Source organism: Halyomorpha halys, unplaced genomic scaffold (genome assembly GCF_000696795.3).
Source record: "Halyomorpha halys isolate HHAL.00 unplaced genomic scaffold, Hhal_1.1 Scaffold596.1, whole genome shotgun sequence".
NCBI lineage: Eukaryota > Metazoa > Arthropoda > Insecta > Hemiptera > Pentatomidae > Halyomorpha > Halyomorpha halys.
Window position 1 is genome coordinate 124,772 of NW_027106269.1, and position 22,273 is coordinate 147,044.

The 22,273-nt window shown below is 29.7% G+C and overlaps 1 protein-coding gene and 1 long non-coding RNA gene across 3 annotated transcripts in view; one reads left to right on the top strand and one right to left on the bottom strand.

Moving 5' to 3' along the window:
- Positions 1-684: 684 nt before the first annotated feature.
- Megf8 (multiple EGF like domains 8) overlaps positions 685-22,273 on the bottom strand; it is a 56,341-nt gene continuing 34,752 nt past the window's right edge. Inside the window, exons 23-41 of one of the 2 annotated variants that reach the window (XM_014426843.3) lie at positions 20,495-20,665; positions 20,221-20,402; positions 18,748-18,962; positions 16,964-17,233; positions 16,471-16,671; positions 15,412-15,595; positions 15,159-15,340; positions 14,934-15,078; positions 14,504-14,696; positions 11,779-12,007; positions 10,754-10,935; positions 10,392-10,569; positions 10,097-10,315; positions 9,534-9,768; positions 8,908-9,304; positions 7,518-7,667; positions 7,204-7,429; positions 6,493-6,653; positions 685-4,745 (exon numbers count right to left, since the gene is read on the bottom strand). In XM_014426843.3, the coding sequence (XP_014282329.1) occupies positions 4,064-4,745; positions 6,493-6,653; positions 7,204-7,429; positions 7,518-7,667; positions 8,908-9,304; positions 9,534-9,768; positions 10,097-10,315; positions 10,392-10,569; positions 10,754-10,935; positions 11,779-12,007; positions 14,504-14,696; positions 14,934-15,078; positions 15,159-15,340; positions 15,412-15,595; positions 16,471-16,671; positions 16,964-17,233; positions 18,748-18,962; positions 20,221-20,402; positions 20,495-20,665 (4,402 nt within the window). In that variant the 3' untranslated portion in view covers positions 685-4,063. The remainder of the gene's footprint in view (positions 4,746-6,492; positions 6,654-7,203; positions 7,430-7,517; positions 7,668-8,907; positions 9,305-9,533; positions 9,769-10,096; positions 10,316-10,391; positions 10,570-10,753; positions 10,936-11,778; positions 12,008-14,503; positions 14,697-14,933; positions 15,079-15,158; positions 15,341-15,411; positions 15,596-16,470; positions 16,672-16,963; positions 17,234-18,747; positions 18,963-20,220; positions 20,403-20,494; positions 20,666-22,273) is intronic. The other variant, XM_014426842.3, reaches the window with a different exon arrangement.
- LOC136795102 (uncharacterized) lies at positions 19,770-20,886 on the top strand. The gene is made up of 3 exons (XR_010842646.1): positions 19,770-19,914; positions 20,007-20,381; positions 20,521-20,886. It is a non-coding gene; the product is annotated as an uncharacterized lncRNA (long non-coding RNA).

Here is a 22,273-nt window from a genome sequence, read left to right on the forward strand (position 1 = left end):
TCGGCTACCTCTTTCCTCTTATTTATTTATCGCTCACTAAGTGCGATCCTTTGAGCTTCTTCAAGTCGTCGTTAGACGATATTCTCTCCCGGGTACTAGTCAATATGTAGTTATGGAAGGGTCATCCGATTTTCACTAAAAGGAAGAAAAACTTTGGCATGAAGTCTATTATCATTATGCCCTCTCTAGAAGATTAAGTTTTTATCCTAGATATCAGTAATAAGTGTGATCCTTATCCTATCTAATCATCTTCCTTTCAATGCTCTTACTCTAACTGAAGGTGCCATCATGGTGTCTTTCTGGAGGAGCAGAATCAGAAAGAAATGAACCCTAATCAACAAAGGAATTCTATAGGACTGTGTAAATAATTTACATTAATTATGTTTTATTGATAAAGGTACATTTTCTGTTTTTGCTTGAACTTTTCATTCTTAAAAAAAAAAACCCACAGAGAGACCAACCAAATCAGAGAAACAAATGCTATTAATAGCATTAGGGAACTCTTTTCTATCTAAAGGAATCACTAGGTTTGTTTTGTTTTTTTGATTTAGTAGTTTCCTAAATTTGTTTTATAGTTTAATTTCCTTTATAGTTTAAACTTGATTGTTTACACTATGTTTCAAGTGTTTTACTTAAGCCTGGATTAAGGAACTTAAATAAAAAAATGAAAGTTTTAACAGTCAGTTTTGTACAAATATTAAGCTTTATTACAAATAACTTTAATACTGTTTACAATCATGATTTACATTTTAAAATATACATGGCAATACTTTATACAATACTAACATGGACATATTATATATTTTTGTTTTTACATAACACATTCATTATTATATACACGTTTATGGAGAACTTGTTCTGATATAAGGTAATAAAAAACCTTTAAAGGATAAACGCGGTCCGGTTTCTATATGATTGTTTCTTAATAAAATAAGGACGATTTTTGTTTCAATTATCTTTTCTTTTAATATATGGACATGGAAAAAATATTCCATTCAATGTTAAGATTCTTTAAAAATTAATAATATGAAACAGGGCACTCCAATGGTTAATTCCTTTCCAGGATACAAAAGCTTTAAACATTATTTATAAGAAAAATAGATTACGTCACAGTCAGTTTTAAACAAAATTTTATATTTAGAATAAACTAAATGTATTTCACAATACATGGGTTGAAATAAAAATATTTGAAAAGGATAATTTAACAATTTATAAATTATAAATTGTTTCAATTTAATATATTCATCAGTAATAGAGCAAAAATAAATGATAAATAAATAATATGACTTTTGGTAACTTTATAACAGCACTGAAACTGAAATGGATTATGATTTTCTCTTGGAATGGAAAGGCACAGTATATTATAAGTACATACCTCTTTTTTTAAATTGTATTAGGTTTAAATTATAGTTATGCAAACTGCATACACTGAAACAGTAGGATGTAAAATAAATTTAGGATTAATAGAATATCATGCATGCCATTTGAAACATTTCATTAAATTGATACTAAAATTTTATATTGAATAATTATAAATAAAATTAAAAAAAAAAGAATAACAAGAAATTTTAATAAACTTGGTTAGAGTCATGTCTAACTTTTAGCAGCAGGTTTCTTTTATTCAACAATATGAGAATATCTAGAGACTAATTACAAAAACCTCACAACTATATATGTTTTCGCTGTAGTTAAAATGTTTTGGAATTATGGTCATGGTATAATCAATTGTCTTAAAACAATAGAGCAAAATACTTATTCAGTTTTTAATTGCAACTTAAAAATTGAGTGCTACAATTTTCCACCCTGAACCAGTTGTTAATATAAAAGAAATTAAAATTTTATATAGAGTGCCTTTAAACTAATCTAAACTATAATATAATCAGATCTGTTAGTTTACAGTCATAACTTAGTTTATAAATATAATATTGAATAAAGAAATATAAATTTTCCACTATAAAATACATATTTACACAATACCCAATAAATAATTTTATTCATATATCAATAATACTCCTAACGGAATTGGCACATATATTTTCTATTGTCATCTTTTACCCAATCATTTTAAGTACTAATTAAAATAATACACAACTAAATAGGAGAAAAGAATTTACAACCATTATAAGTAATACAGTGAAAGATCTTATTTTCATTTAAATAAGATATTTAAAAAATAACAATTATAAACATCTTAAATACAAACATAAAAAAATTACAAAAATAATTAATCTATAACACAACACACTGAGGGATTGGAGATACAATTATATCTGGAGTATTAGTATGGAATGTCAAAAGTTCCCTTAAGACTAAATAGTAATTAATGTATGTATGACATACATATCTGAGAAGGTATTTTTACAATGTAGCTCCTTTCAAGTAAACAGATTTGGCAATTACAACATATATATCACAGGAAAGGGGGGCTTAAGCTTTTTTTAAGTTGAGGACAAATGAAAAAAAAAAAACATGAAATATTTACAATTTAAATATACAAAAAGTTTTACCTCTGTTTTACTGAATGCTAAATACAATAATGAAATAAGAATCAATTTATTTTATTTTATTTTTTAGGAATCCTTTAGTTCTATTTTTTTATTAAACAATATATACCATTAAAAAGCAATCATCAATGAAAAGAAACTATAAATTATAATTAACTAAACAGATAACAAATATATAAAGAAAGGGGCTGCAAAAAATTAAAATTTTATTAGATAGCTTTTATACAGTTAAGAAAAAACTTTGATTAAAATGAAAATATATTGATCAAATAAAATGGGAAAGCTATTAAAAAGTTTTTCAACATTTCTTAAAAGATACCATCCAAAAATCTAAGAGTTTTCTAGGTCAATACATCTGTCATCCAAAAATGTAATATCAATGTTAAAAAAATAATACAACCTTAGAATAATTTAAGTCTTTTTTGATAAAACAGGTCATATCATTAATTTTATTTTATTATTATTTTTTTTTTTGAAAGACGACGGCAATTGAACGAACATATTTTTAGATAAAAAAATCCTAAAAATATAAGTTTGAAAAATAAAAAAATAAAACTAACTAAATTATTTATTTAAAATATGTATTGCACTAGAAAATATCATGATAATTTTCAATGAGGTAACAAAAATTAGTTAGTCTAAAAATGACATGTATAAATGTATGCGTACGAATAATAAGTCTTAATGTATCTTAAAATATCAATATTCATAATAAATTTTGCTAAAAAAGTAAATCAAACAATTAAATATCATGCAACAAATATCAAATATATATCATATTTCATTGTGACAATTTGTGGAAAACATGTGCAATCAAGAGATTGGTATTAAAATTATGTAAATGAAACATGAAATTTTTCTAATTGATTATGTGTCCATTTTTAGATACCATATTTTCTTAAATGGTATAATTTATCAAATGTAGTTCATTTAGAAAAAATATATTGAATTTAGGATCATTATTGTTCAATGAGTTGCACATTATTATCAAGGTCATTAAGAACTATATGTAAGGAATGAAATGTGAACATAAGAATCAAGAATGAAAGTTAATTTTTGTAGTATATTTAACATAATTAGAAAGGAATGCAAAATTTTAAAAAAAAGTTCAATTTTTATTCATAATCGACTTCAATGTGCAGTAAATTCACAACTCAGAGCATTTAGAAACGAATTAATTTTTGTTTGATTACATGGAGTAATAGTGGGTAACTTTAAAAAAAGCTATATAAAAAAAATTAGGACGTGAATTTGACCAAATTGATGGTTCCAATGCAATAAGTATCACAAGTAAGTAAGAATTTTTACATATTTACAAAGAAATGATAGAAGTGTGCTAGCCAAATGGTGAGTAACTAAAGAAACATGAGGCACAGTAAAAAAATAGAAATATATGAGATGAAATAAATCCGTGTTCAGCATAGTGCCATATGTAATGCTAATGAATACATAGACAAAAATTGAATCAAAGAATAGACTAGTCAATAATGAACAAAGTAAAATAAAATAAATTAAAAATAACTGTAGTGAAGGATATAACATATGCTTAAATATATAATCTACGTATGAATACTTCTCCTTCTAAGAAAAGGTCGGCTATTGTTAGGATAAACACGGGCAAGGAGAATAAGAGAAGAGCCAATGGCCAACTGAACAGGAGCAGACCGCCCTCCTGGTAGGTGGACCAAGACAGTGCCAACTGCTGCGAGCCCATCATCGGTAGGTTCCATGGCAATAGGTCTTGGGTGACCACCGTCTCCGAGCATCAGGGTCACCTTTGCAAAAGGTCTTTTTGCCATGTGAAGCATCTCTACAACATGGCGCCTTCTTGCACGCCTCATATCTGCTGCCTGTTTTGCCTTCCAGGCAACAACACAAACAGCAAGAAATAGGAAAAAACATGAGAAGAAAACAGAAAAGAAAACAAAAAGATCGATATGCAGTTGATCTTGTCTAAAAAATATTGTTCCATATGCTGGACGTGAAGTGGCGATCAGAGCTATGAAGAATCGAGTATTTCCCAGTTCATGTTTGTCTTGTGGTAGAGTAATGACCAATCTATCAGTCAAATTGCGAACAATCAGGACAGAAGATTTACTTGCAAGTGTAATATAAGATGCAAGACCATTTGCATATTTTTCTATAACAGAATCAACTCTAGTATGACTTAATGTTGACCAGGGGGAGCTGATATTCATACCAGCTTCAAAGTCTATAGGGAATTCTGAACTGTTTCTATACCTAAAACAAAAAAAAAAATAGATTATTAAAGTAATTAGAGCAAATTCAATGAAGTGTAGGCATTAGGCATTCAAAATGAGGGACCTTAAATAAAGTGTTTTTAATGATTTCTGAAAAAGTTTTAAGTGATCAAGATGGGAAAAAGGTTATTCTACACACATCTAAACAAAATCTTTTTTTAATTTAAAATTCAGTTTAAAGAGGTTCACCCCAATATACATACTCATCTCTCTTAACTTCTACTCTTTGGAATTTTCATTTGAATTTTGTTGGATTATAACAGTGAAATACAGTATAATTTTTTTTATTTTAGTGTATTATTAATTTTCTAACCTTAACCAGTTCTTCTCTAACATACCTAACTTAAGAAATTCCAAAGGGATGGGATAATTTTTTTTTTTTGCATATTACAGATTTAGCCAAAATATTCTAATGGATTTTTACGGGAAATCAAATTTTGAAATAATTCTTAAGGTTTTTTTTCTTCATTTTCCATATCATTTGCACACAAATTGTTAAAAACTCTAAAAAATTGTTTGCAGTTTCTGTTAATTTACACCTTCAGGACACATTGGATCAAAAAAAGTATCCAATATAAATTTGCCTAAAAATTCCATTTGTTATCAGAATCCATTGAGAAAAAAAAATCTGATCCTATGGAAAATTCTAAAGTTAAAAGCACTGGAGGTCCAGAAAACTAACAATATCCTCAAAAGATTGATAACATGCCACAGTTATGACCCAGTGAAAAAAAAAAAAAAAAAAAAAAAATTAAGAGATCAGAGAAGGGGAAGTTTGAACATCATCTTGTATACTGCGGCACCCAATATACAATGTATAGTATCAAATTAATTTTGGAAAGTTAAAAAAAATAATATAGTAAATTATTTTATACACACAAAATTTAATTAATAGTAAACTATTATATCGGACATATTTCATTAATAGGATATCTAATTAAGCCCTCTTAAAGGGCCCCTGCAGTGGAATAGGAAGCGGAGCTTGAGAGAAAAGGCATGATGACAAATAAGAGTAAAAGCAAAGTCATGCAAATTGGACGAGTACCGGGAGATGTGCCGATTACTTGCAGAGGACAAATAATAGAGGCAGCAGAAGATTACATGTACCTATGTACAGTTATTAGCAGAGATGGTAAAATTCAACAAGAAATATCTAATAGGATTAAAAAAGCAAATACCATTTATTACCAGATCTGCAATACAGTTGTTAGGAAGCGTGAAGTTGAGAGAAAAGTAAAGCTTCACAGTTGTAATGCAATTTACCTTCCCACCCTACTAAACAGAAGTGAGAGCTGGGTCCTTCTTGACAGATTAAGGAACAGAGTCACTGCCTCAGAAATGAAATATCTCAGAAAAGTAGCTGGCCGAACGCGAAGGGAACACTTCAGGAATGTAAGAATAAGAGAGGAGCCAGGGATGAAACCACTAACTGAAATTCTAGAGAAGTGGCAATTGAAGTGGTTTGCACATACATGCTGAATGGATGAAGACCCTGGACCGAGAAAATTCTTCGAAGCTAAACCAACTGGCAAAAGACCAAGGATGTCATGGCAGGAAAATGTGGCTAGACTGGGAGAGAAGAGAGGAAATATGTTGGATTCCATAAGAGCATTGGCAAAGGACCGGGACAGATGAAACGCTTGGTTCGAGGCACCTCTACGCGGAGAGGCACTGAGGAAGATGAAAAAGAAGAAGGATATCTAATTATATATTTAAAATAAATTTACTTAGGATCCAGTTTGATAAGATGATGGCCAGTCGAACTGTTGGTTTCAATCACAAAAGTATCATCCTTTGGACTAATGTACATATCAAGGGCTCCTTGTGTAATGTCAATTGTTATCCTGATATCAACATTCATAAATCTTGGTTGAACAACAAAGAATACCTGAAAAAAGGAAACATAAACATTTAACCATCAATAAACTTTTCAAAAACCAATAAATAATCTGTTCTAAGATGAATTATAGAAGAATGAATTTGAAAAATAAAGCAGAAATTTCTTAGAACAAGATCTAAAATAAAGTTTTTTGTTACTAATTTATCTATCAACATTTTTCTCAACCAGTAACATGCTAGCCACTGTGCAGCACTGAGATCCATGATATACCCCAAGGGTAAACCCTCAGGTGAGGTGAGTGTTAGTTAAATGTTGATAGGCTGCCAAACAGTTATTTATTCAGATCAGCATTTATGGCTAAATAGTGACAACGAAAAAAATTTGGGACTGAGAATTCAGCTTGATAAAGAGTAATCCAGATCCACACAATTCAAATCAAGTCAGGGGGATGATCTAAACAGGTACCAGGAGCAGAAACCCATAGATGTACAATAATATAAATTTGAGGCTAATCATGAAATAAAAATATACTATTATTCACTATATATTTACATTTAACATACTATTACAAGTAAATTAAGTAAATATAGATAGATACCGTTTGGCCAGGTGCCAAGGGTTTAGGTTTCAGTTTGCATTCTTCAATTAACTTAGCATCCAAGCAAAATTTCAAGTCAACGCTCATTCCTCTATAACATTGATGTCCTCCGGTTGGTGTACCAAGAAAACTTTCTCTACATTTTGAACACTGAAGAGCCCAACATTGAGCTTCTCCTTTGCCAGAACAAGAGGAATCACTTTCTGTATTGTTACCACAGTTGCATCTAACCAGAAATTAGACAAATTCATTAATTTGAATTTTATTTAAATTATAACTTAATTATTTTTATTATAATCATGTAGAAATATTACTTTTCTCCAGTTACGGGATCACAAGTGTCTCCATGCCCATGGCATTGACAAGGCCTACAATGGGCTCTAAGATCTTCAACACCTCTAAAGTGGCCTGAAATACATTCTCCACATTTATCACCAGTAGTTTTGTTGGTACAGTGAAAGCATCTGTAAACAAAAAATTAAAAAAAACTTTTTTTTGTAAACACTAAATAATTAAACTTTATGAAAATATTAAAATTAAAAAGAAGATATTATGAGAAGCATTTGATAAAATAAAATAATCGATGAATTAATAAATAACTAAAATTAAAAGGAAAGAAGTATCATAATACAGTATACATAGAGGCAAATAGATGTAAATAAAATTAGAATTTTTTAGATGTCAATACCATAATCCATCATTGACATTTTTTATAAACATGAAACTGGAACTAGCCGATGGAGGTATATAGTTAATGCCAAGACACATTATTGGTATATTTTCTTCTTTTAACATTAGACAAAGATTTTCAACTCACAACAACACAAGTTTCAAACAACAGTATAGATTTTTAATACCATTGAACATGTCGAAAATATTAGTGTGCCTACTACAATTTTCAGAAAATATTGATTTTCTGTCAAGATTTCATGACAACTACTGTAGAATCACATCATTTGCTTGTCAAAGCTCATGGTGAGCAAGCTCTTGGTTTCAGTACTTTGGTAGTTTGGGTCCTGTTGCATTTTAAAACCCAGAAATGAAGTTTTTAGATAGCGCACCAATTAGGCATGGGTCAAACCTCATTCTAGCAGGTTATATAGCGCCTTAGGATACTTATAACATGTTGTTAAGTATAACAATATTTTGAGCTAAAGACTTAACTAACCATAAGTTTAATTGCTCAAATTACACGATGATATTCTGAGAACTCAAAATATAGAAAAAATACTGTACTAAATATGTCTAGTCTATCCATTTCTGAATATTTAATGTTTTTTTGAGCGAATGGCACAGTAAATTTCCAATTATTCAGACCCACGGATTCCCCCCAAAAATTTGTAACCCACCCAAAACATTCGATCACTAACAGCCTAGCTATGAGGTCCCAGTGAGTTTGATTCTGAGTTAATATAAGTGTACAGATTGCTGAATCTAAACTGTAAAACTGAAGTGATGTTTTTCAATGGAACAATGTAATTAAATTACTCATAACGTAAACTGTTATTTAAAGTTAGCCATTATAAAAGTAAGAAGCTTAACTAATGGTATGTTGAACAGACTTTCTTGATAGTATTATATTGTATGTATGAAGTAGAATGATATAACTTATATTTCAAATGAATTAAAGAAAAGGAAACATAGCTAATGTGAGAGTTCTCGTAGGGGCAAACTAGTCTACCTAATAAAACATGTAATAGTTACTTGGCTTTAGTAGTAGGGCCTTCCTTTAAAATTTCTTCAAGTTCGGTTATGGTTTTATTCCTCAACACATGCTCAGGTACTGTTTCATTGGCACATATATCTGTATGACCATTGCAATAATCTGAACATGGAACACAGTCACCGTCAGTGGGATCTCCGACAAAGAGTGGTTTGCAACGTGAACACTGAGGACCTTGTGTGTTGTTTTTGCAATCCAGACATTCATCTAACTTATCAGGACCCAAGCAGTCAGAGTGGCCATTGCACAAACATTGAATTGAACAGTTTGAGCCGACATAACCAAAATCACATTTACAGGTATCTGGAGCTGTACAACGGCCCCTAACACAGCCTTGGCTACACACAGGAACACAGTCCCCTCCATGGTCACTATAGCCTGCAAAATTAAAATATAAATATAGCATCAGAACAGAAAAACGAAAAAAATAAAGCATGAGGAATTTTATTTTTTTAACTAACATAGGAAAATAAAAAGAAAGGAGAGGAAAAATAAACCATGAAGATTAAAAGAATAAAACTAGTAAGAAAAACGTAAGAATTTCAACACTAAAAATTACACTAGGCTAATATAATATATGAACTAGAATTTTAAATGACAGAGTTACCTTTAGCACAAATACATTTATAGCCATCTTCTTGATCAATACAAGTTTCAGAGACAGGATCACAAGAATGCCTATTTGCAGCACACTCATCTTCCGGAGGGCAAGAAACGTAGTGCCATTTAAAGCCACCAGTGGTATCATTGCTCTTATTAGGTTTAAGAGAATACAATCCTTCACACGTATCAGTCTCTGGACCAGATATAGGAGAATCAAGTGACCCTTCAGAACAAACTCCCTAAAAACAATATAAAGACTTATGATAGTATAAGATAAAATTGGTGCTTTTTATCAATTGCATAAGCTATGATATTTCATAATTTTGAAAAATAATTTATACCATTTAGTAAAAAATCTAGAAATAAAATGTCTGTTGATTTTTATATTATATTTTTAAGAGTGAAAATTGTATTGTAAATTTTTTCATGCTTGCAAGTTAGCGTGATAGTATAATAAACTATCTATAAGTTCCTCTGAACAAAAAAAGAAAACACCAACAACTTGATTAGGTTATTTTTGAAAAATTTAGTAAGACATTCATTTTTTCAGTTAATTATAAAAAGTACCTCTCCCTGCTGATTCTGCAGAGAACACCAACCACAGTGGGCATGCTTAAGGCAATTGGAACAACGATCGAAAGCCGCACATGGCTGAGGACAAAGTGCACCACGAGAAAGGACTAACCCACAAACACTGCCAGCACATACGAGGTTCTGGTAACTTGGAGAAATGCATTCGGACAAGCGTGTTGACCAGCGGCATTCATGCCAATCTCCTTCTCCTCCCTAAATTTTAAAATAAAAACTATGATTAAAAAAACCACAACTCTCACATATACTTCTTTTAAATTATTTTTCTTGCCTGAGACTGAAGACATGAATGACAATCTGTAAGTTCTGAACAACGTTTTGGGCAAGTCCCTTCAGCTCGAAGTTTCAAACTAGATCTATCTGATATACCCCTAGGTACACAATTCCAATCATAAACTGGATTAGCTGATATTTTAACTCCACCTTCATCTGCAGTCTTCATTACCTGTCTGAAATGTAATAAATAAAAGTTTTGATTCAGTTTTCAGAACATAAATCTAATAATTAATTCACAAAGTCAAAGAAAAAGTAGTAATTTCAAGTGAAACTTTCAAAAAGAAGTCATTATAAAGTAATATTTTAAAAGTTAAGAATAATTTAACAAAAAAGAAGATATTAAAAATATATTATTACCTTGTCCAAATACAATTAGACATAGTTTGACATTTCTCACAGTCTGAAGCAGGGCATGATTGTTCTGGACAGTACTGGAAGAAATTCAATTCTCCAGGACCACATTTCGCTTCTTTGGAACATTCACCATTAACAGAGATACATTTACCTCCACCACCACATGAACTACACCATTTACAAACCTGACGAAGAATAACAGTAACATAACATATATAGTACATAAACATGTTCTTCTGACCATCTTAATAAGATGGTAGGAAATTACATGTATGTTTTTGCTTCCTTTTAAAAGTTATAACTCTAATATGCGATTTGATATACATAAGCAATAATCAACATAAAAAATTTCAAAGCAAAAAACTGATCTGAAAATTATGTTTTAAAACATGATAGACAATTAAAGCATCAGTTTAAAAAAAACTTAATGTGATTAATACAAAAGCTTTTTTGTATTATTAATTAAACAAGAAATGTAAAATCAATATACTTGAATCATATAATGAAAAAAAAATTGCTAATATAGATGAAACAAATAGACAAAGCAGCAGTATATATTAAGCTTAGTTAATTCACAAAAAGCAGGTCATATCAAACAACATTTGAAATCATAGGCTTATATGAATGTTATCGGAAATTCCATGGTTGAACACTGTGAAGCCACATTAAAAGCATTCTTGTTTTAATTTTTTTAAAAATGTTTTTTGTTTTAAAATTAATGTTTTAATTCTCATTATCTTCATTAATAATGGGTTATCTATAGAATATTTAAAGTAATTTCACAACATTCTATGCAAATTGATGGATGTCTTATACTAATTTTTACTATAATAATGACAGAAGTGCTGTGTATGTTCAGACACTAGTTCTAAATAATTTAGAAACCCAATAATAATAGTTGAGTAAGAAGAGTTTATACTATTTATTTTCCACACTGAACACTCATAAACATAACGAAAAAAAAGTTGAAGCCAAGCAGATTTTTATCCTTGTTATTATAAGGAACAGTAAAATAATTTAAAACTCACCTGCTCTTCTTCATTAGGCCATTTTGCAAGGCAATCTGAACATGATGTGAACTGCTGACAAGATCTTGCTAAAATCCAAGTAGCATTGCAAAAAATTCCATTAGAAGTTTTCGAAGTTCCATTCAAATTTTGACAAGGATCATTTTGCCTGCCACGATGGGTAGAATAACAATAACTGGAATTTGATCCTCCAGATATTACATCACAATGAGAACATCCCACAAATGATCTAAAATAAATTTAAAAAAAATAAAACTATTGTATATTATATGTAATCTTTAAAATAAGCAATAACTACTTTAATATATAGTAATGTTATACAAGAATTCCCTCTCATTGCAATAAATCAAAAACTTCAATGGAACAAATTGAATGAAAGGAATGATGCATTAAAAAATAAATCTTGGAAGAGTAATTTTTGAAATTTTCTTTATAAAAGACATAATTTTTACACACAAATATGTAACAGAATAAAGATATGATTGATATTTATAATTATAGATAATTAGTAATAATCAATCAAAAACTGATTACTGTATGAACTCAAGCTTTATAGTATATACACAGTAGAATACCAGTAATTCTTTTTCAAGGGCTCCAGAAAAAAATATTTGTTTAGGAACAAAATTTCCATATTTACGGGAATAAAATTCAATTATGATAATTATTAATTATCAAGAAAAAGTTTAACACTTAATTTTTACAGATAGAGAATATGTCTAATGGTATGAAATGGAAAAAAAAATCGACAGTATAAATCACCCACCAACAAGAGCCATGTGCGGTGAAGAACCCCATCCTGCTTCTGACTGAACACGGCAGATATAGAGCGGGAGGTCATAAATATCCCTGGTGGCAGGCAGCAATGCTACCAGTACTGGCATGGAGCCAAAGTCAGTAGGGATCGGCTGGGTCCTGACCAGATAATAAACTGTGAGGGAAAAAACCCTACAAATGAAGCAGAAGTCGGAGATGTTGGCGAAAGGTGCACATAGGTCCTTGACATCTTTTAAGATGGTCAAGGAAAACTGGACATCACACAGTTCTTCCCAAAATGGCTAAAAAAGATTACTTCCTGACATAGCCATCTAGAGGGAAGAACGAAGAAGAAGAATCATCGACAATTTACAGAAACTTGATGTTTCATTGGTAAGATAACACTAAAATAAATAAAATTACTCTTTCTGAGGTAAATACCACTTATGAAGGAATAATTCAACTTAGTTTTAAGTATTTTATTAGTCAACTAATAATCCTAAGAACCTATATATATTTCACAAAAAAAATGTTGGGAAATTGATCAACAACAACAAATCACTTGTTCTGATTTACTTGATTGGTGTACGGGTGAATAAGGATATTCAGAACAATTAATATGATTCTTTTACTTCTTCTTTATTGGCACAACAGCTGGCTCATAGCTGTCCCTACTGTCTCACTGAGTTATATCTTCAGCCATAGTAATTCTAATTTCTAGCTTTATGAGAGTATCACTCACATCATCCCATCATCTTGTTTTGGGTTTTCTATCTCTTAGATGTACCCAACTTGAACCATACATATAGGTCCCTTTAGCTCAGTCATCTATTTTATGTACATTAATTAGCTACCTTAGACGCTATACTTAAATTAACATATAATTTGATGATGATGAGATGGTTAGGGGAGCGGTCAGTGAAGAACACAAATAATTAAAAACTTATTTATTAGTTAGTGATGGAAATCTAAGTGCAATTTTGGACTATCTATTTCCTCCAAGCAGCCTAGATAAAAGCTGAAAATTGTGACCACACCTCCAACCATCTTATCCTCTTGAATAAACATGGGCACTTTCATTTCCTGATAGAGCTGATATAATTCTTTGTCAGTCCTCATTCTTCATCTTATCAATTCTTACACATTATAATCCTATAGTTAAAATTATAATTTTCAAACTACTAGATGATAGATGGGGACCCCAAGAAATGGATATACAGTGAAGTCTCACTTATACGAAACATTCAGTTATACAAAGAATTTCTCAATCCCCTGCAAAAACTCCTTAATTATGTGTATGTAATTATCCATTTATACGAAGGAAAGTTTGGACCCCCTTTATGTACATATTAGTAAATTTGGCAGCCTGCGTGCTTCAAAGCGATGAAGCCATAATCGCAGAAATTGCCATAACCCCAACCGAAGGAAGCTCGGACGATTCCGATTCAGCATACGAAGATCCTTTGCCTCTTCCATCTTTTGCAGAAGCTCTTGAAACATTTGAAGTTGTAAAACGTTTTATATATGCGAAAGAAATTAGCGAGAAGGAATCTAACACCTTAACAGAATGCGATAGAATGATGTATTCAGCCAAAAGCAACATGAAACAAACATAACGCAATTTTTTTGTCAAAAATTTGAATTAAAGATAAATTAAATTTTTATACAATAAATCATTTTTTTTTTCACTTTACTTTGTTTTTCTTTCAACTGCATACAACATACGTATATGAACCTACTAAGTACGAGAAAAAAATTCTGAAAAATATACATACATAATATGTATGTATTGCGTATTCACTTACACGAAATATTTACTTATATGAATTATATGAAGAATTTTTGGTACCCCCTCATATTCGTATAACTGAGACTTCACTGTATAAAAACTTATCTACTTTCAAAACTATTAACTGTTTTAAAGACTCCTTCATAGAAAAACAATAAAGTTAAATTAGATTTTTCTCACCTGCACTTTTCTTTGCCACTCCAAAGGGTACAAAGGTCTGCAGGTAACATGATTCTTGTTACATGAGACTCAGGTCTACCAGTAAATCCACCCATGACATACGCTACAATTTGCTTTTCGGTTGATGCTTCCAAATCTAATGTCATGGCATGCGAATAAGTTTCGGGTGGTATTTCTCCAACCATTTCAACATCTAAAAATACATTAGGGCTAAAATATCACAATATGAATAATTTCTGTTTCCTGTTTCATAGTATATTATTATATGATTTTCTATGGTATAGTGGGTAGCATTAATCCCATAAATGACTAAGGAACAAAGTCCAACAGCCAAGAAGAAATTTAGAATCTACTCAATTAGTTCCTGAATAGCATTCTCTAGAATATATTATCATGGTCAATCATTCTTTCAAGATAAAAAAATAAATACCTTTTGCAGACAGTTTGATCCAGTGATTACAAGCATAGGAATATGCTACAAGAGGCTCTGGGATAGATGGCATTTCAGTCCTTCCACCAAATATCAACATGTAATCATCAGTAGTAATAGCAGAATGTAAAAATCTTCCCCTAGGCTATAAAAACAAATAAATAAATTTTTAAATAAAACTTGTTTTAAGTGGAACAAAAAATATATATTTTATAATACACCTACTGTATTAAGCCTCGATGGATTGTACTGAGAAAACGTTGGTAACGGAGACCATGTTTTGGTTGGGTAATGAAATATGTACAGTTTATCAGAAATATGTGTTCTATTTACACCATAAACATATCCTCCAAAAAGATAAAAGCTATCTGTTGGCTCATGGTATACTGTACTATGGCCATATACTCCTACTCAAAAAATTTAAAAAAATTAAAAATGAATACAATAATAGAAAACTTACCAATAAATTGATTCATACCTATTGGACCACTACCCGATGTTTTTAACTTAGACCATTTGTCAGTTTCAAGATTGAATTCCCAAACTACATCAAGGAAACCATGTTCCGGGGAAAATCCGCCAATTAATAAGAGTATTTCAGTTTCCCCAACTCTCCTTAGTGTTAGAGTATGTCCAGCAAGACCAGGCGGAGCAATTTCATTCTGAAATAATAGGAAATTAATTATTGAACAGGTTTAGATCAAGATGCTGAAACTTAGATGGGTGGACAGGATCAAGAAGTATGTAATAAACTGGGAGGCCATCGCTGAAAATTGATAAAGATGGAGGAGTGGTGAAGTGGTGAAGTGGGTGAAGAAGGCTAACGAGCTATAAGGTCTATAGACAATAAAAAAAAGAAAAGAAAAATAATGAATAGGACCATTTTAAAAAACATTCACTAAGAACCTTTAATAAACACACAAGGATCTGTATGTACCATATCAAAATTCTTTCATCGACAGTGAATTTATGATCAAAAATAATAAATTTGCCATTCGAATAAATAAATTGGTAAATGTGCGTGATTCTTGACCTTCAGTTTTCATAGGACAGTGAGATCACTATCGAGCTCCAACCATTCAATCTATCCTTTGATTAATAATGAATGTAGGATACTCATTTTAGAGTAGGGATACAAGAAGTTTCTGCCCAGTAATTGTAATACAAGAAAAAATTTAGAATGCCAAGCCAGGATTTATACAATAAAGTTCATTCAGTATAGCAAGCCAATACTCTATCAACCATTCCAAATAAATTGCCAATTTACATACCTAAATTCAGTTTTAAAATTCAGAAGGAAATTTAAAAGTGAATCATAACTGAATATAAATGAGGTCAACAAAGAAATTTAATGAATGACACTTTATTTCAGATATCATAAATCAACATTGGACAACTAAAGAAAATGGGTAGTAACAATAACCTAATGATTTCTGAAGATGATACCTGATATACATCACGAAGAATAAAATAAAAAAATTGAAGAAGATAAAAGAGTTAAGATAAATATCTATGAAATGTCTAGTAACTTTAATACCTCAATTTCAATCCAATGCCTGGGCTTCAATCTGAATTTCCAAAAATCAGTCAATGTAGTATTTTGCAACATGCCTTCTTCAGCTTCGGCAGAAGTTAAACCACCATGTATAAAAATTTCTTTCCTTGAAAGTGAAATTTCAGCTGCATGAAAGTATCTTCCTTGAGGCATGTGGGCATCATTTGTCGAATCGATAGTAACCTAAATAAAATACAAATTATTACTGCAAAACCAATATTAATAGGATTAGTATTAGAACTATCCTAGGCACTTCATTAAATAAATTATTTTTAAATGCTTTCACAAGTTGTTTGCGATAAATCAAGGAAAAGCTATAACAAAAAAAAAGAAGCTAATTAGTGGGTTCTCTAAAAAAAACAAGAATTTATAATACATACCAACTTACTAAATAAATACAAATTTTGATAACAAATAACTAAAAATACAAATTATGCTTTGAATTTTATAAATGTACATGGAACTTTTGTTATACCTGCATCCATGTGTTGTTTTTCGTATCAAAGAGTCTGATATCATTTAGAGGTCCATGGGAAAGAGAATATCCCCCAAACATCCACAATGAAGACCTTCTGTCAGCCAAAAGTGAATGTCCGAAACGAGGAAGCATTTTTCTTAAGTGATCCAATGAGTCAGACAAAAGTACTGAATTAAAAAGCTCAGTAAAGATCAACTGATGAGTTGATAAAGTAACAGAACAATCACGACCTCCCCAACCATCAACACATAAGCATCTACCATATTCCTAGAAGTGAATGTTGAATAAATTTTAATGTATTATCAGGTTTACAATGGAAAAGAAATATTTTGGATTACTGCCATACTTAGCTTGTTAATTCACAAAAGAACAGACAGGATGTCTCAATGGAACAGAAGTTTCTAAATTAGGGAAATTTCAAACAGGAAATTTTTATATAAATAACAGTGATCTCTCCTATATTGATTTAAATGTTTAAACTTATTTATTTTAACTTTTTATCTATTTTTAACTTATTTATTTTAACTTTTTATCTATCTTTAACTTATTTATTTTAATATATAAGAAGATGGTCAGGGTTGCGGTCAAAAGAGAAACAAAAATTGTTTACAACTATTTATTTTCCGACGTTTCACCCCAATTTGTTTCTCTTTTGATCGCAACCCTGACCATCTTCTTATATATCAATTTTTATGGTCAACTATACATACATATATACAATTATTTATTTTAACTTTTTATCTATCTTTAACTCATTTATTTTAACTTTTTATCTATTTTTAACTTATTTTTTTTAACTTTTTATCTATTTTTAACTCATTTATTGTAACTTTTTATCTATTTTTAACTCATTTATTTTAACTTTTTAACTATTTTTAACTCATTTATTTTAACTTTTTATCTATTTTTAAATTATTTATTTTAACTTTTTATTTATTTTTAAATTATTTATTTTAACTTTTTATCTATTTTTAACTTATGAGGTTAAAGAAACATTTTAACTTATATATTTGTCAACTAATTTAAATAATTTTTTAACTTAACTGTTTTATTTTAACTCTATGACTATCATTTTATTTGTAATTATTTCTAAACTATTTTTTATTTATGATTTAAGATCAAAGCCTTAACAAAAATTTGACGAGAATACATTTATATAAAACACCCTGGAAAAGCAAAATATGAAATAAATGGGAGGAGAATAGAGAGAATAAAAAATATAACGTTAGGAAGAAAATAAGAAAGGAAGAGAAGAAAAAAAAAATTATAGGTATTTAACTAATCTACAACTAATATACACCTTAGCTTATAAGGTGGTCACTGACCATCACTTCACTTCAACAACTCCACACAAAATACAACAAGTAATGAATCACTAAAAACAAGAGAAAAGAAGAAGCATTGGTCCCTTAATGAAACTTCATAAAAAACATTTCCTTTATCATGACAATGAAGAATAAAAATTTCTTCGGTGGAAGAATCTTTTAGGGATAGTACAGTAAAAGTACTAACATGGGTTTTTAATGAAATGTAAGTTTTGGTACAAGTGGTGCATGATTCTTGAGTATTTTTTTTAAAAGTTGAATCTCAAAATAGCCACCCTAAAAAAGTTATACCATATTAGGGACAAAAATTCACATATTTCTATTATTATACCACGGTATATTGGCATAGAGTTGTTGGAGTGGAGTGAACGCCAGCGGCCACCTTGAAAGATTAAGTATGAAATATAAATCTAAGAACTTCATCAGTATTAGTAGCGAATTATGAAACAAACTAACCTTATCGCATTGACCACGTTTTAGATGAGAACTGCAGTTACTAGGACAAGCAACAAGCTTGCAAAACGGTCCAGCAGTACCTTCAGGACAGACACATTGCCCTTTCATACACACATGTCCTGAAGGACACTTGTCTGGACATGACAGGACGGATATTGTAGCATTAAAGCCTCCTTTAGACTCACCTTCCATTTTAAAATGAACGGTCATAACTCCTGAAATCAAAATGCAGGTTTAATAACTTAATATATAATTAAAAAGATTTAGTGAATGGCATAAATTCTTCCTTATTAAAAAACATTAGTTTATTTAATATCATCCGCAACGTTTCGGGAGATTTCCCCCATCTTCAGGCTGCTAAAAAACAAATTCAACCAAACCATAAACATGTGCTTACAACAACACTCATATATTATATACACTCAAAGAACTTGGGTAGTTATCTGGATAATATGAAAGACAAAGTAGACTTTAAAGATAAATTAATTGTTGTTTATAAAGTAAATTGCCAGAATTGTAATGGTTTATATATAGGTGAAACATCTAAAAAATTAAAAACAAGAATTGATCAACATAAGACCAATTGTAAAAATATAAAAAATATCAAAACTACAGCATTGGCACAACATAGCATTAAATACAAACATCAATTTGATTTGAATAATCCAGAAATTTTAGATATAGTAAAGAACAGTAGGAATAGAAAAATAATAGAATCATTACATATTACAAAAAACATTGACAAAGCAATAAATTATAAAACAGATACAAAAACTTTAGGCACACATTACATTGATATTATAAATAAATTAGCGTTTTAATTTTAATGTGGTTTTTTATGTAATATAGAATTAATTTAGCCAAAGTGTTTATAATTATAAAAGTAAATAATGTTATATAATAAATAGAATAGAAATGGTTTTTTGAAAAATTGTTAATTTTAGATTTTATTGTACATCTTTGTGATAATAGAGGTAGGAGAAAATTATTTTATAGTCTATATGGTTGTTATCAGACTGGAAGATAACCTTCAGAAAGGTAATTATTCTCCTAAAATGTATGATCAATAGCAAATTTTAATCATTAAATGACATTAATATTGTAATATATTAGCAAGAATGACAAATAGGAGAAAATTATATGTAATATATAGGTTTTTGTTAACAGGTAAATAATTTATAAATAGTTCTTTGAGTGTATATAATATATGAGTGTTGTTGTAAGCACATGTTTATGGTTTGGTTGAATTTGTTTTTTAGCAGCCTGAAGATGGGGGAAATCTCCCGAAACGTTGCTGATGATATTAAATAAACTAATGTTTTTTAATAAGGAAGAATTTATGCCATTCACTAAATCTTTTTAATACCATAAGACTCTTCCAGCATAAAGGATTATTAAATTTAATATATAATATATTATAAGACTTTGTAAAGCCATAAAACATTTTTAAAAAATATAAGAAAAAGAAAATACCTGATTTTGCTTGAACTGTAATGGGATTCTGGTTATCTTGACTGCAAAAAACACCCAACACTTGGCTTTGGGGATTTCCAGAAACAGAAACAAATTTTGGTAATCCATCATAAACATATACTGAGTTCTCAGTGCATGGGACTTGTATATCACCATCAATTGTAAGTTCTATCACATTATTTCTATAGACAAAAATATAAATATTATAAATAAATTTTTCTTAAAAAAAATATATATGAAAGTTTTTAAATAACAAAAAGAACACAATACTAACTTTAAAGATTCTTTTTCTTCTTTCAGGATCCATAAGCATTCTCTGGTAGGAGGGTGTCCTTGCCTTGATTCCCAAATACTCATTTCTGCTAACTTACTTCCAAGTCCTCGAGCTTCAGATGGTGAAACCATTCCTCGGGACATGCACTGGTAATAACAAGTTCCTCCTCGCCTAACAATCAAGTGACAATAAACATCAATGAATAGGATAAAGTGAGAAAGATAAATAGGAAAAACTGACTTATACTAGTAATAACAGTATATTCACGTGAAGAAGTAAAGTTTGACAGTACTATCCTCATGGCAATAATATTTTATTGCTCTGCTGTTATAAAGTTGTAACCATAAAAATCAATATTTGTAATAAATTTAAACAGTCTTCTTCATGAGAAATATTTTGTTTTATTTTTATAACCTTAAAAAGTTAATTGAACCAACGGGTTAACGTCCGAGAGGTAGACTGAAACGTAGATGGGAGGATTGTGTTAAAAATTGATTTAGAGGAATTGGGTTTGGAGGGGCATCACTGGAATGATGTATGCAGAGAGTGTTTGGTGGTATTGGTACTACGGATTGATAAGTATGCTGTGTGAGATAGCAACCTAATGTATTTAGGTAGCATAGATAAATAAAGTATTTCTTTCTATAGATATATCCTGGATTATGGAGTTAGTTGGCACTAAAAAAAAGCTAAGAAAGGCAGGAATCAATAAATTCTATGACAGAAAATTTTCTACCCGATTCATTAATACCTGAAAATAATGAGTCTTGTGAACATGAATTGGACAATTAAAGAACAAGAGGGAAGAAATAAAAGAAAAAAATGTTAATCATAATACAAAAAAAATTTTAAAAAGTATAAAGTAATGACAAAAAAAAAAATTAAGCATATTGGTTTTGGTTTAAAATGGGCAAGTTTATTCACAATAATTTTTGTTGGTAATAAGAATAAATACTGTTCTTTATTGTTTCTAGAAAAAACTTTCTAAAAAATTAACATCCACATAATTTTTAGTTCTTCTCTTTTTTTAGGTATACTTAAATAGATAACATGGAGTTATCTTCATTTAAATACATAATAATATCTTAGTACAAAAAAAAGTTTAAAAAAAGATAAATGGTCATTAGTATTTTTTATCATTACCCTAATAAAATTATTGAAAAAAGGGCTAATTAAAAAAAAAATTTGGCCCCAATTGTGAATATAATAAAAAAAAAAAGTACATTAGAAAATAAAAACCAAATCTACTTTAGAATTTATAAATATTTTTTTAAAAAGCTGAGGCCATAGGAATCAACCAATTAACATTAGAAAAAAAATTGAATAATAATAATATATTTTTTTAAATTTATTTATTGACATTTACATCTCTATATAAAATACAACAATCAAATTTGAAGTAAGATCATAATGATATGATACAGGCATACAGAGCATATACCATTGGTATCACGGTAAAAATAATATAATATTAAATCTGTTTAATAATAATAAAAGTTGAATCAGCCCAGCAGGTTCGGGAGCCCTCATGGATCCACTATAGATAATCTATATTGGGTAAAAATCTGGCAGTTGAGCATGATTCTTACAAAATAACCTCCTTGCACAACTGTTGGTCTGGTAACAGTACTTCCTTACACAGTACTACAACCCTAACCCTTCATGGTTTGTAGCAGTATAGATTTAATTTAATTTAATAACAATAAAAATAATAATGTGGAATCTGGAACCAATAAATGCAAAAGTATATATATAAAGTAATCAAAGGGAAATTGATAA